At 37.1% G+C, this 12,790-nt stretch overlaps 1 protein-coding gene across 4 annotated transcripts in view; it reads right to left on the bottom strand.

Moving 5' to 3' along the window:
• The window catches only part of DNAH5 (dynein axonemal heavy chain 5), a 362,294-nt gene that overhangs the window by 73,135 nt on the left and 276,369 nt on the right, over positions 1-12,790 (bottom strand). For all 4 annotated transcript variants that reach the window (XM_032279092.1, XM_032279095.1, XM_032279094.1 and 1 more), the window contains 3 exons: positions 11,984-12,187; positions 8,703-8,882; positions 5,083-5,220 (listed from right to left, as the gene is read on the bottom strand). In XM_032279092.1, the coding sequence (XP_032134983.1) occupies positions 5,083-5,220; positions 8,703-8,882; positions 11,984-12,187 (522 nt within the window). The remainder of the gene's footprint in view (positions 1-5,082; positions 5,221-8,702; positions 8,883-11,983; positions 12,188-12,790) is intronic.

Here is a 12,790-nt window from a genome sequence, read left to right as displayed (position 1 = left end):
ACGGCAAAAGAAACTATCATCAAAGTAAATAGGCAACCTACAGAATGGGAGAAAATTTTTGCAATCTATCCTTCTGACAAAGGGCTAAATCCAGAATCTACAAAGAACTTGAAGAAATTTACAAGTAAAAAACAACCCCATCAAAAAGTGGGTGAAGGATATTAACAGACACTTCTCAAAAGAAGACATTTATGCAGCCAACAAACATGCAAAAAAAGCTCATTATCACTGGTCATTAGAGAAATGCAAATCAAAACTACATTGAGATACCATCTCACACCAGTTAGAATGGCGATCATTAAAAGGTCAGGAAACAACAGATGCTGGAGAGGATGTGGAGAAATAGGAATGCTTTTACACTGCTGGTGGGAGTGTAAATTAGTTCAGCCATTGTGGAAGACAGTGTGGCAATTATTCAAGGATCTAGAACCAGAAATACTATTTGATCCAGCAATTCCATTACTGGGTATATACCCAAAGGATTATAAATCATTCTACTATAAAGACACATGAACATGTATGTTTATTGTAGCACTGTTCACAATAGCAAAGACTTGGATCAACCCAAAGGCCCATCAATGATAATAAAGAAAATGTGGCACATATACACCATGAAATCCTATAAGCCATAAAAAAGGATGAGTTCATGTCCTTTGCAGGGACATGGATGAAGCTGAAAACCATCATTCTCAGCAAACTAACACAGAAACCAACACTGCATGTTCTCACTCATAAGTGGATGTTGAATAATGAGAACACATGGAAACAGGGAGGGAAACACAACATATTGGGGCCTGTCAGGGGATGGGGGGCTAGGAGAGGGAAACCATTAGGGGAAATACCTAATGTAGATGATGGGGTGATGGGTGCAGCAAACCACCATGGCACGTGTATACCTGTGTAACAAACCTGAACTTCCTGAACATGTATCCCAGAACTTAAATAATTAAATATATATATATGACCAAGAAAGATGATCACAATATATTAAGTTAAAAATTCAATTTATAAAATGGTATTACCAAATTATCAGTTGAGTCTAAAGTGCATGTGAAAGGCATATATTATGATATGAATAATAACAAACAAAATATGATTATTGCTCATCTCCAGGGTTACCTATATTTTCTTTTTTTTTTTTTAAATCTTTTTGGGAGACAGGGTATGTTAGCTAAGAACATGAGTTTAGGCTGCTTGGGTTTCAATTCTAGCATGGCCATTTGCTTTGTGATTCTGTTTTTTTCTTTTTTTCTTTCTTTTTAAGTGCGGATTTTTTTAATTATTATAATTTAAGTTCTGGGATACACATGTAGACATAGGTATACATGTGCCATGGTAGTCTGCTGCACCCATCAACCGATCATCTACATGAGGTATTTCTCTAATGCTCTCCCTCCCCTAACCCCCCATCCTCTGACAGGCCCCAGTGTGTGATGTTCCCTTCCCTGTGTCCATGTTTTCTCATTCCACACCCACTTATGAGTGAGAACATGCAGTGTTTGGTTTTCTGTTCTTGTGTTAGTTTGCTGAGAATGATGGTTTCCAGCTTAATCCATGTCCCTGCAAAGGACATAAACTCATCCTTTTTTACGGCTGCATAGTATCCCACGGTGTATATGTGTCACATTTTCCTTATCCAGTCTAACACTGATGGGCATTTGGGTTGGTACAAGTCTTTGCTATTGTGAACAGTGCTGCAATAAGCACATGTGTGCATGTGTCTTTATAGCAGAATGATTTATAACCTTTTGGCTATAAATCCACTAATGGGATTGCTGGGGTTACCTGTATTTTCTATAAAGACATGAATTGCTGTTGTAGTAATAACACAATATAGTGTTTCTCAAAAGCAAGAAATTTATTCCACTTTGCCCTAATCTATTTTCTTCCTCTAGAGTTAAGGCAAAAAAAGTAACAGTCCATCAGAGAGGCACATCCCCAACTACGGCCACCCACCTCTGTTTGTCTGTTTCCCTCACGAGGGAGGGTGCAAGCTGGGAAGTATGATCCTACATCGTTTATTAGAAAAAACTTCTTATTTGTAAGATACTTTTAATATTGTTTTGCTTTCCCTAAATTCTTCAATCCCAATTCCATCAGCCAAATCAGGAAATGGCCAGGCCTCTCCCTCTCTGGCTTTTATTTTCTGGAAGCCCAGGCGTCCTTGGGGGATTACAATTTGGGAGAAGAGAAAGGAATAAATGTTGAGAATACAAGAGAAAGAAAACCATAAGTTCCGTGTGTTCCCCCCAGCCTATTGAGGGGAGCACACAGGACTTACTGGGTTCCCTGAGTAGTACCCCCATCCTCAGGCCCACTCTCTTAGGTCCCAGAGAGGTGACTAGCTCTTCAGCAGTCCTGGGCAAGCTGAACCCTAAGCAAAGGTACTGGGTCCTGTGTGGGCGTAGCCAGGACACACACTCCTTCAGTGAGCCATGCAGGCCTGGGCCACGTGAGCTGCAGATTGAAAGCCCTTCTCCTGCCTTCTGGGAGGCCCCAAACCCCTGGACTTTCATGGAGTCCTATGGAGGCAGAAGAGCAACAAAAATGACTGAAGATCAAGTTCAGAAGTTAGTTGTAGGCATGCCCAGATTTTTTTTTTAAATAAGGAATTGGACATTTGTCAAAATTCAAGTTTTTAAGTTAGAGCCAGAGTTTTACAGTTCTTCTATGGTCCCAGGATTATTTACCTAACAAATAGCAGATGCTCAAAAACAATAAAACTTGCTGAATTAATTGATGTTAAAATTTACATATAAAGTGTGAAGGTAAAATATTTTCATTGTGTTCAGTTGAGCTTCCTGATACAAGTAAGCATTCAAAATGGTGGGAATTAACACTCCTTCCAAAGTAGACTCTTTCAAGCTCCCGTAATTTTTTCTATATATAAGTGAATTTCATGAAGCATAAGTATATAAACCCACATAAGTGCTACTTCTTTTGTATAATTTAATTTTCATTTTAAGTTCAGGGGTCATGCACAGGTTTGTTACACAGGTAAACTTGTGTCATGGGAGTTTGTTGCGCAAATTATTTCATCACCCAGGTATTAAGCCTAGTACCCGTTAGTTATTTTTCCTGATCCTTTCCCTCTTCCCACCCTCCACCCTCCAACAGGCTCCAGTGTGTGTTGTTCCTCTCTATGTGTCCATGTGTTCTCATTATTTAGCTCCCACTTATAAGTCAGAACATGTGGTATTTGGTTTTCTGTTCCTGTGTTAGTTTGCTAACGATAATGACCTCTGGTTCCATTCATGTTCCTAAAAGGACACAATCTCATTCTTTTTTATAACTGCATAGCCTTCCATGGTGTACACGTACCACATTTTTTTATCCAGTCTACCATTGACCAACATTTACGTTGATTCCATGTCTTTGCTATTGTGAATAGGGCAGCAATGAACATACTCACCCATGTGGCTTTATAACAGAATGATTTATATTCCTTTGGGTATACATCCATTAATGGGATTACTGGGCCAAATGTTATTTCTGTTTCCAAGTCTTTGAGGAATTGCCACACTATCTTCCAGAATGGGTGAATGAACTTACACTCTGACCAACAGTGTATAAGCATTCTTTTCTCCACAATCTCATCAGCATCTGTTGTTTTTTGACTTTTTAGTAATAGCCATCTTGACTGGTGTGAGATGGCAGCTCACAGTGGTTTTGATTTGCATTTCTCTAGTGATCAGTGATATTGAGCTCTTTTTCATATGATTGTTGACTGCATGTATTTTTTTTGAAAAGTGTTGCAACAAAAGCAAAAACTGACTAATGGGATCTAAAATAAAGAGCTTTCGCACAGCAAAATAAACTATCAACAGAGTGCAGAGACAGCCTATAGAATGGGAGAAAATTTTTGCAAAATATGAATCTGAAAAAGGTCTAATGTCCCGGATCTATAAGAAACTTAAACAAATTCACAAGAAAAAAAAAAAACAATCTCATTAAAAAGAGGGCAAAGGACATGAACAGATATTTTTCAAAAGTGCTACTTCTTTCAAGCTTTCAAAAGCTTTTATTTTGCTTGCAGAAGACATATCTTTAAGAGACTATATCATACATTCTGCATATGGTGAAACTGAAATGTTTATCTAAACTCTTTGATTGGGACCCCTGTAAAGCTAATAAGGCAGCAATTTCAATTTGACCCAGTAAAGGCTGAGAAGGGGTAGGGGCAAATTTCATAAAATTATCAAGGTAAAACAGAGTGAATCTAGCTATTATTTTCAAAATATAGGATTTATCAGAGGCAGACACAGATTTTATTAAGCCTAGGGAAACCACTTTATTAAAAAAAAAAACAACAGTAGGCATTTAAAGTAAGAGGAAAAAAAGTGACAAAATCCTGGTGACTTAGAAACCCAAGTACCTTTCCTCCGATCTCTAGGCATTTGATTTGAATGTCCTAAAATGAGAACAAAGATAGGCAAGGCACTAGGGTGGCTTGGCTTATGCCTGTAATCCCATCCTTTGTGAGGCCAAGGCAGGTCTTATACTGCTTGAGCCCTAGAGTTCGAGAACAGCCTGGGCAACATGGCCAAAACTTGTCTCTACAAACATTTAGCTAGGCATAGTGGTGCATGCCTGTATTCCCAGCTACTTGGGAGGCTGTGGAAGGATCACTTGAGCCCAGAAGTTTGAGGCTGCAGTGGGCCATGACCATGCCACTGCACTCCAGCCTGAAAGACAGAGCAAGACCTTGTCTTAAGAGAATAAAAATCCACCCTGCCTACCTTGCAAATTATTTCGAAGATTAAATGAGATAAAATGGGAGGATATGATTTGAAAAACATAACAAAAATGCTACTACACAAGATGTCGTCATCATTACCATCTCCACTAATAAAGACACTTAGAATGGCTATGTTCCAGTGCTAACTGCCATCTTGACTGACTATCCTGTCATCTCACCAAAGACCCTTGGTGTCCATTATGTGCTATGTATGCATTATGCATAAATTCAGTGAATCCCCACAGGAACCCAAACTCTCGCAGAAATAAAGTAGAAAACGAATGAGGGCCTATGATAGCCATGTAGATGTGTGACAGTCCCTGCCATGACAAAGGACATGTTACCTGTTTTTCAGTCATGGCCTGTTCATACTCAGCCTGCACCACGTCAAGTTCTGCCTGCTTGTCGTCCAGCTCGGCCTGGGCTTTCTGCAGATCCTGCATGGCCAGGACATGGCGATTCTCCTGCACCACCAAGTTGGCCTGCACAGGACATGCACAGAGTGAAGACTTGGGTAGCCAACCTCAAAACGTTCTGCCTTTTAGGGTCTGAGAACTCAGCTACACCGTGTGTTTATACCTTTTCTTTGTTTCAGCTCCAGAATCCTTTCAAATCACATTAAGTCCAGAACAAATCTTAATGTGAACCTGACATAAATGTGTATAAGCAGAAAGTTACAATTCATTAGAAAATTCGTCAGCAAATATATCTTTAAAGTGCCAGATAGTAAGTATTTTGGGCCAAGAGGCAAAATTGAAACTACTGTTTATGTACTTCTTCAAAAACTATTTAAACATATAGAAAGCATTTTTATTTCACAAGCCATCCAAATACAGGTGGTGGGCTAGATTTGGCCCATGGATCATAGTCTTCCTAGAGCAGACTGTAATATTAATGTATACAGACAAATTATAAAACATTATAATATTACGAGTTATAGAAAAAAACATATTTAAAACTATCTGCCTAGCAGGGCTCATCATATTAAAAAGTAATAAAGGATGGAAAATAATTATTTATTGAATATAAATATCTAGGTTTTGTGTATCATGGTGGTCTTGACATCGTTCCTGTCGTTTTAATATATTTCTTGCCTTCTGGAAAGCACATCTGACACCTTGGGCTGTGACTAATTAAAAATATTTGTTTTAAAGAAGCTATAAAGATAGACTCAAAAACTTAACCAAAAGCATATTAGCAAAAGATGAGATGTAAAATAAACAGTTCATGCTTAAGAAATGTAGATCCTTTACAAACATTTTTTTGAAACCAAATTTTTCCCTTTTAAATTTACAGAATGCTAATATTGACTTTCATGGGATGATCCATTACTAGAAGGTATATTCTTTCTGAAGTATTTAAGAACAGATTATTTTTAAAACATTTTTGAGATAAATCCTTTTCCTATCTCAAAACTTCAGGCTTCCAAATTTTGGCAGAATAAAACTTTAAGGAAAAACTCAAAAGTTTCATAATTGACTAGATGCAGTGATGGGCAAAAGCATGGCTTAAAAGTTACAATTTAAAAAGAACCTGACTGGTGAAACATTTTTTTCCTCAGCTCTGCTGTAAGCTGCAACTGTTGCCATGGCTGAAACATGGAATGAAAAAGTAAGGTCACCATGTCAAGCAACTTACAACTTAAATTCACCTGCTAATGACAAACTATTGCAAACCCAAAGATTCTGAACAGTTTCTAGTACTTTACTCACCAATAAATAAACAACATTTTTATTAAATGAAGCTGTCAACAATTGCTAGCCAAAATCCTTCAAACCCAATTAATTTCTCAACTTAGAAGTTGTAGTACTCTGTGCAGGTTGTTTAAACCCTGTGAGCTTCAGTTTCTTCATTTAAATATTGAAAAACTAACTCCTTGGATTTTTTTGTGAGGATTAAATAAGATAACATATGTAAAATCTCAAGTCTAGCCCTGGCACATGAGTTCAATAAACAATAGATATTGCTACTGTTATTATCCATGTTCAATATTTAAGTTCTGCTTTTTTATAACATTCTATTTATATGTACTGATAATGATTTTCATAAAGTTTTCAAGGAGAAATCTCATTATAAGGAATTTGAATAGAATCTAAATTGCTATTGCTATAATTCATATTTGTTTGAATTTATTCACTACTAGAAGTCACTTAGCCCATTTATAAGAATTGCAAGATGAAAGATAACAGCCCCTCAATGTGGCCGTTACTAATTAGTGTTTAAGAGATTCCACCTGGAAGTTTAGGGAATTCCCTTGACCTCTCCTCATTTAAGAAGCAGGGGTTTGCAAGTGAAACCTTTCCAGGAAGAAGGGAAGTCAAAGGCCTAGGTCTGTATTTCTTATTATAGTCAACAGAACCACCCAGTGATAATCCGTACTCACTTCTTCTTCTACTCCTACCTACACAGTGAACCTGGGTCTATGTAACAGCATGTATTTTTCTGACTAACATAAAAGGAACCTGACAAGCTGAGTGGTCCAAGATGCTACATACTTAAAAGAAGATAGGAGGACCTTAGAAAGAAAAGCACAGGTTCTAGGAGCAAGTAAAAAGGTTCTCACTTCTGGTAATGTTCCCTTCACTTCCTACTGTAGGACCTAGATTGTCTTGTGAGGAGCTGAAAGCTGAAATGTGGACGGCACTGAACACAGAGGAAGAGATCTCATTGTTCTTATGTAAGCCTTGTTCAGCACATCTATGTCTAAAGATTTCAGCTATGTACTTAAAATAACTACAATAACAGAGAAAACTATGTATCATGAACTTAACTGTAGTTCTCTTTAAGACACTCTGCATAGTTACTCACTGTAAAAGTGTGCAAAGAATGACCTGTACTTCTCACTTTATATAACGGCTCTAATTCAGCCAATATTGGATTGTCCTGTTTTTTCCAATACTTTATTTTTTATTAACAAATAATTTTACATATTCATGGGGTACATATTTTGATTGTCCATTTTTGAGCTATGCTGCAGTCTTCAATAGTCACAATATCCATGGCTTCAAACAGCATGACATCAATTATTTGCTTGGAAATTCTCTGACTCAAATGGCTCTTTGTTCCTTTAGGCTGTCCTAGGACCTCGAGAGCCTCAATTGCTGAATAAATGGTCCTGGTATCATAACAATTAGAAACAAAATAGGACTTGCAACTCTATACCACTCTTGATTACTTGTTTCACGATTGTTAAGTTTCCTGTGTAAAGTATAAGTAGAATGTAGTTGAAGATTAAGAGAGATGAGACTCACACAAAAGCAAAATAATCAATCTAGCCATGAGATACGATTTTGAGCTATCAGTATTCCATTTTCAAAAAACATGCTCTCCACTGCCTCTCCATTTTCTGAAGACTGACTCTTTTAATGGTAGGAGAATATGCAAAAATGAAGCTTAGGGATGCAATTATGCAAAGGAAACATAAAGCATGTCTAAAAAGTTGCATTAAATAACAAATAGATGATATTCAGTCTCTTTCCTAAGAGATGAAACAGAAATAGAAAAGGGAAGAATATGTCATCCCTTAAGCCAAGCCAAGACCAGCTTTCAGCATTTTCTGTCTTGACCCTACCTCACTCATAGGATTCGCTGGATAAAGTTCTTAAATATCATCAGAGGATTCTATGCTACAGTTTGCTATAATTGGTGGCATTTTGGATTTTTTTTTTCAAGTTTACATTGCAGACGAAAAATATCCTTGTAGAGAGTCCATCCATGCTTTCAGGCTCATACAGTTCTGAAGATGGGCAGGGAAGGAAAGAGAGAAGGGGAGGGGAGGGGAGGGGATGGGGGGGAAGGGAAAAGAAACATCCCATGCTTTGCCTTTCTTATGCTAGCTCCCCTGTGGACCTGAATGCCCTAAGACAAGAAGCCAAAGGCACATGTGCTCCTGTGAAAAGATAAAACCAGGTGACCTGGAGGCTCTTCTCAGGCACCTTTACCCAGGTCTGCCTAGGAGGCTTACCTTCAGAGGCAGCACTTCTTTGTTTATAGAAAAGAAGGAAGCCATGGCTTTCGTCCAGGAACAAAGACCAGCTACATTTCCACAGACGTGTTTAGCAGTTTCGATGTTATAGTCAGCCATTTCAAAGTACGGACTCAAAAACTCTATCACCTCTTCATTGATCGTGTCTTTTGGAAATTGCTATGGAAGAAAGAGTAAAATAAAGTCAAAACACTTCTTTCTATGAAGTCATACTTCCATCATGTTCTCAATGTCACTGAAACTACTGAACAATCACGAATGAAGGGCATTATATTTTGTCACTATTTTAAGATATTAGGCAAAAGTCCTAAAGGTAAAAGTACAGTAAGAAATGATAGCAAACCAGTCTGTTAGAGTACACTTTGTCTTCTGTAGGAAAGATACCAACCCTAACTAAATATCATGAGATCCAGAGAAAGAGTAAATTATTTATGTCATGAACACTAATATGACTATTAGAATTTCCAAAGTAATAAAGATTTTTTGTCATTAATTCGAAATAGCTGAATTACAAACCCATAAAATCCACAATGAAAAACAAACACACACAGGTTTATTCAGTCTGAGGACATATATATTTAGCATTTATCAGCAACCAAATGCTTAATACATTCAGACAGAGGTTTTATTAAACTCACCTGAAATGTGAAGATAATAACTTGGACATTAGGTTTTAAGGGTGATGAATTAATTTTTAATCACAGAACTATTAAGAATATGAGAGAATTATTATCTTCTGGTGGGATAAAATTTTTAAATAGTAGCAGAAATGAATTAAGAATGCCTTTCTACATCAGAAAAGGAAGACTGGCTAAACAATGAAATTGGATCTTTCAAAAGTGGTGTTTGATCATTTAAAAGAGGATGATTAAACGTTTTCCAAGTAGAAAGAAATTTAGTACCTAAATAATTTAGTGACACAAACCTTTAGAGAACACATAACGTATAGTTGAACACACTCTCACTGAGACTTCATTTAACATAACTGGTTATTAAGAGACTTGAAAAACTGTAAGCCAGAACAAAAGCCAGATGAATGGCTGAGAGCAATAGAAGGTCAGTGGTGACAATGACAAATAGCAAGGGAGAGTACAAGAGCAGAGGCTCTGCCACCAGGTAAATGTCAGGAACCTGGAATCACTTGTCAGGATTCCATTCCAAGTCCAGGTCCACTGGCAAAGTCTCACATTATAATTATCTGGGACACGTCTGTTTGGCCCACTAGTTTCATAAACTACTTATTGTTCCAGCTGTTGTATGCGTCTCACCACAGGATCCGGCCACAGCACTCACTGGAGCGACGCTGAATTGAAAACTGAAAGATAGATAGTGCTGAATGTACAGTTTGGGCAATAGCTGTGGACTGGGTATTCCCAATTAGTTGTTTTAAGAGTTCAACATGAAAGAGAAGACAATAAAGCTTCCAGAAGAAAACTGGAAATCTGCCTTGGACGTGGGCAAAGATCTCCTAAACAGAATGTAGAAAGCACTATTAAGGAAAATATTAATAAATTGGATTACATTAAACCTAAGAACTTCTATTTATCAAAAGACACCATTAATCAAGGAAACAACGAATGCCAGAAAGCAGCAGAAGATATTTGCAAACATATAAATAACAAATTCGTCATATTTTATCTCTAAGGAAATTCTACAAAGTAATAAAATAATTTAAATGGACAAGCAGCCCCAACAGGCACTTAACAAAAGAATTCCCCAGAGGCTCATAAGCCTGTGAAAAGGTTGGGAAATGCACATTAAACCAGCAATAATAAGACACCACTACAAACTCATCAGAGTAGCTAAATTTAGAAAATGGTGAAGATATTGAGCAACTTATACACTACTGGTAGATATATATATATATATACACACACACACACACACATTTATATATATTGATATACCATTTTCGAAAACTCTTCAGCACTACCTAGCAACACTGATTAAATGTGTATAAGTTCCAGAAATTCCACTCCTGAGGATAAAGCCAACAGAAATGCACACTACAGCCACCAAATGACCAATATTCACAGCAGCTTTATTTATAATAGCCAAAATTAATGCCAACCCCAAAATTCATCAACAGTACAAAGGACAAACAAAATGAACCACACAGTAGTGTTTCACACTGGTGCTGGTTCAAACAGGCTTGTAAGAAATGATTGTTAAATTTCCAGGAATTCTGCAAGCTTGTTAGACTCAGCTGTTATTAAAAATTAAGATATATAAACTTAGAATTAAATAAATGATATGTCAAACAAAAAATATAGTCAAAGCTCATAACTTTCTAATTCTTAGACTACATTTTACTATCATCTGTGTTTCTAAGGTCATTTACAACTATTGTATCTCTACGGTGGAAATACTGCACAATGGCAGGCTACCATGCAGCTCTTCCCAACTCTAGATCCAGCAACATCATTTTAGTAGCTTACAATCGCCATCATGGGAGTACTTATACCATGGCAAAAATTCAAATCAGAGCTTTTTTTTGCTTTTTTTTTTCCTTTCTCCCTGAAGAATCAGTTGTCAAAACATTTGTCACACACACTACTGCACATTTATATACTAGGAAACTATATATCAACGAAAAAAGAAAGTGTCATTTGCAACAATAAGAATGAATTTCACAGACATGTTGAATGAAAGAAGTCAAAACCAAAGGGTTCATACAATATTATTTCATATATGCAAATTTCAAAACAGGCAAAGCAAATTATCTGGATAAAGGTAAGAATACAATTATCTTAAGGAAGGTTATTGACTGGGTTGGGGCACAAGAGAGGTTTCTGGGGTCTGAAAATACATATTTTTCTTCCAGTGTTCATAAATGGGTACATATATATGTAAATATTCATCAGGCTATACATTTAAAATTTGTGCAATTATTTCATGTTAAGTTTTATCTCATAAAATAAAAAAGATGTAAATTAATTACTACTGAGAATTGCAAAATGCAAATATTTGTATACATTTGTATTTGTATGACTATAATATATATACATACTCACCGTTTTCTTAAAATGATTTTTTTAACTTTTATTGAAGTATACGTAACACTGATGATGCTTTAATACAACTAAAATCGGTCAGGAAAAACTAATGCTTACAATGACTTATATTTGAAAGAGAAGGTTTTACTCTGAAAAAAACAAGTATGTAGAGTGAATTCTTTTTGGAAACTTATTCTACCAAAGGACTCATACACCAGTTGAAGAATGAGTTCCCTCTTAGCCCATCACCACTGAACTACTAACCTGTAAGTTCTGTAAAAAGTTCCCTGCCGTCATCAGTTTTAAGGATTCCTGCCAAGAGGGCATGGTACAGCTTTTTTCCAGGTCAATTTTCACGGCATTGACTTTCCTTTGAAACAGGAGCAGTACACAATCCATGATCCGCATGATGAGGTGAGGGGGGCGGCCCAAGGTGCGGACCGTGGCGATGTCCGAAGGCTTGATGGTCTGGGGGATGAAAGGAAGGATCACCCAAACTCAGACAGGAAAGCAAAAACAAGCAAACCTTGCATGTCCAAATGCTACTATTTCAACAGAGGACAGAAAACTGTTTCAAGTTAGATGCAGAGCCATGAGGTCTAGATGCATATTTAATCCCAAAGAAACACCATGTCCCAACGACTTCAAATTTCTACTATTCAAACTAGCAGTGAGAGGAAAGAAATGTTGGCAGGCAGACATGGAGCTGTGACTTCTCTAAAAGTGCACAGATGGCTCTGTGCCAGAAAAAAGAAAGGCATAATCTGAAAAAAAAAAAAAGAATACTCAGCACATAAGTAGATTTTGAGGTTCAAAACCAGGAAAACTGCAGTATTTGCAGTGCTTTTTTACTCATTAGCTATGTAGGTCAAGAATCTGCCTGCCTCTCTTCAACAACTCAGACTCGTCACTGTGGACTGACACCAGAGGGTAGCTGCAGGGCTGACAGGTTGAATAATTAGAGGTTTCTTAGCTGGGAACCAACCTTTAAATGAAAGGACTTGAGCAATATGAATTTTACAAGCTCTCTCTTAGAAAAGTTCCATTCCATTTCCAGTACAGATACTCTTA

The sequence above is a fragment of the Sapajus apella genome, unplaced genomic scaffold (genome assembly GCF_009761245.1).
Source record: "Sapajus apella isolate SASKATOON/1434 unplaced genomic scaffold, GSC_monkey_1.0 scaffold11, whole genome shotgun sequence".
Classification (NCBI taxonomy): domain Eukaryota; kingdom Metazoa; phylum Chordata; class Mammalia; order Primates; family Cebidae; genus Sapajus; species Sapajus apella.
Note: the sequence above shows the minus strand (reverse complement) of the source record. Positions and strands in the feature narration are given on the sequence as shown.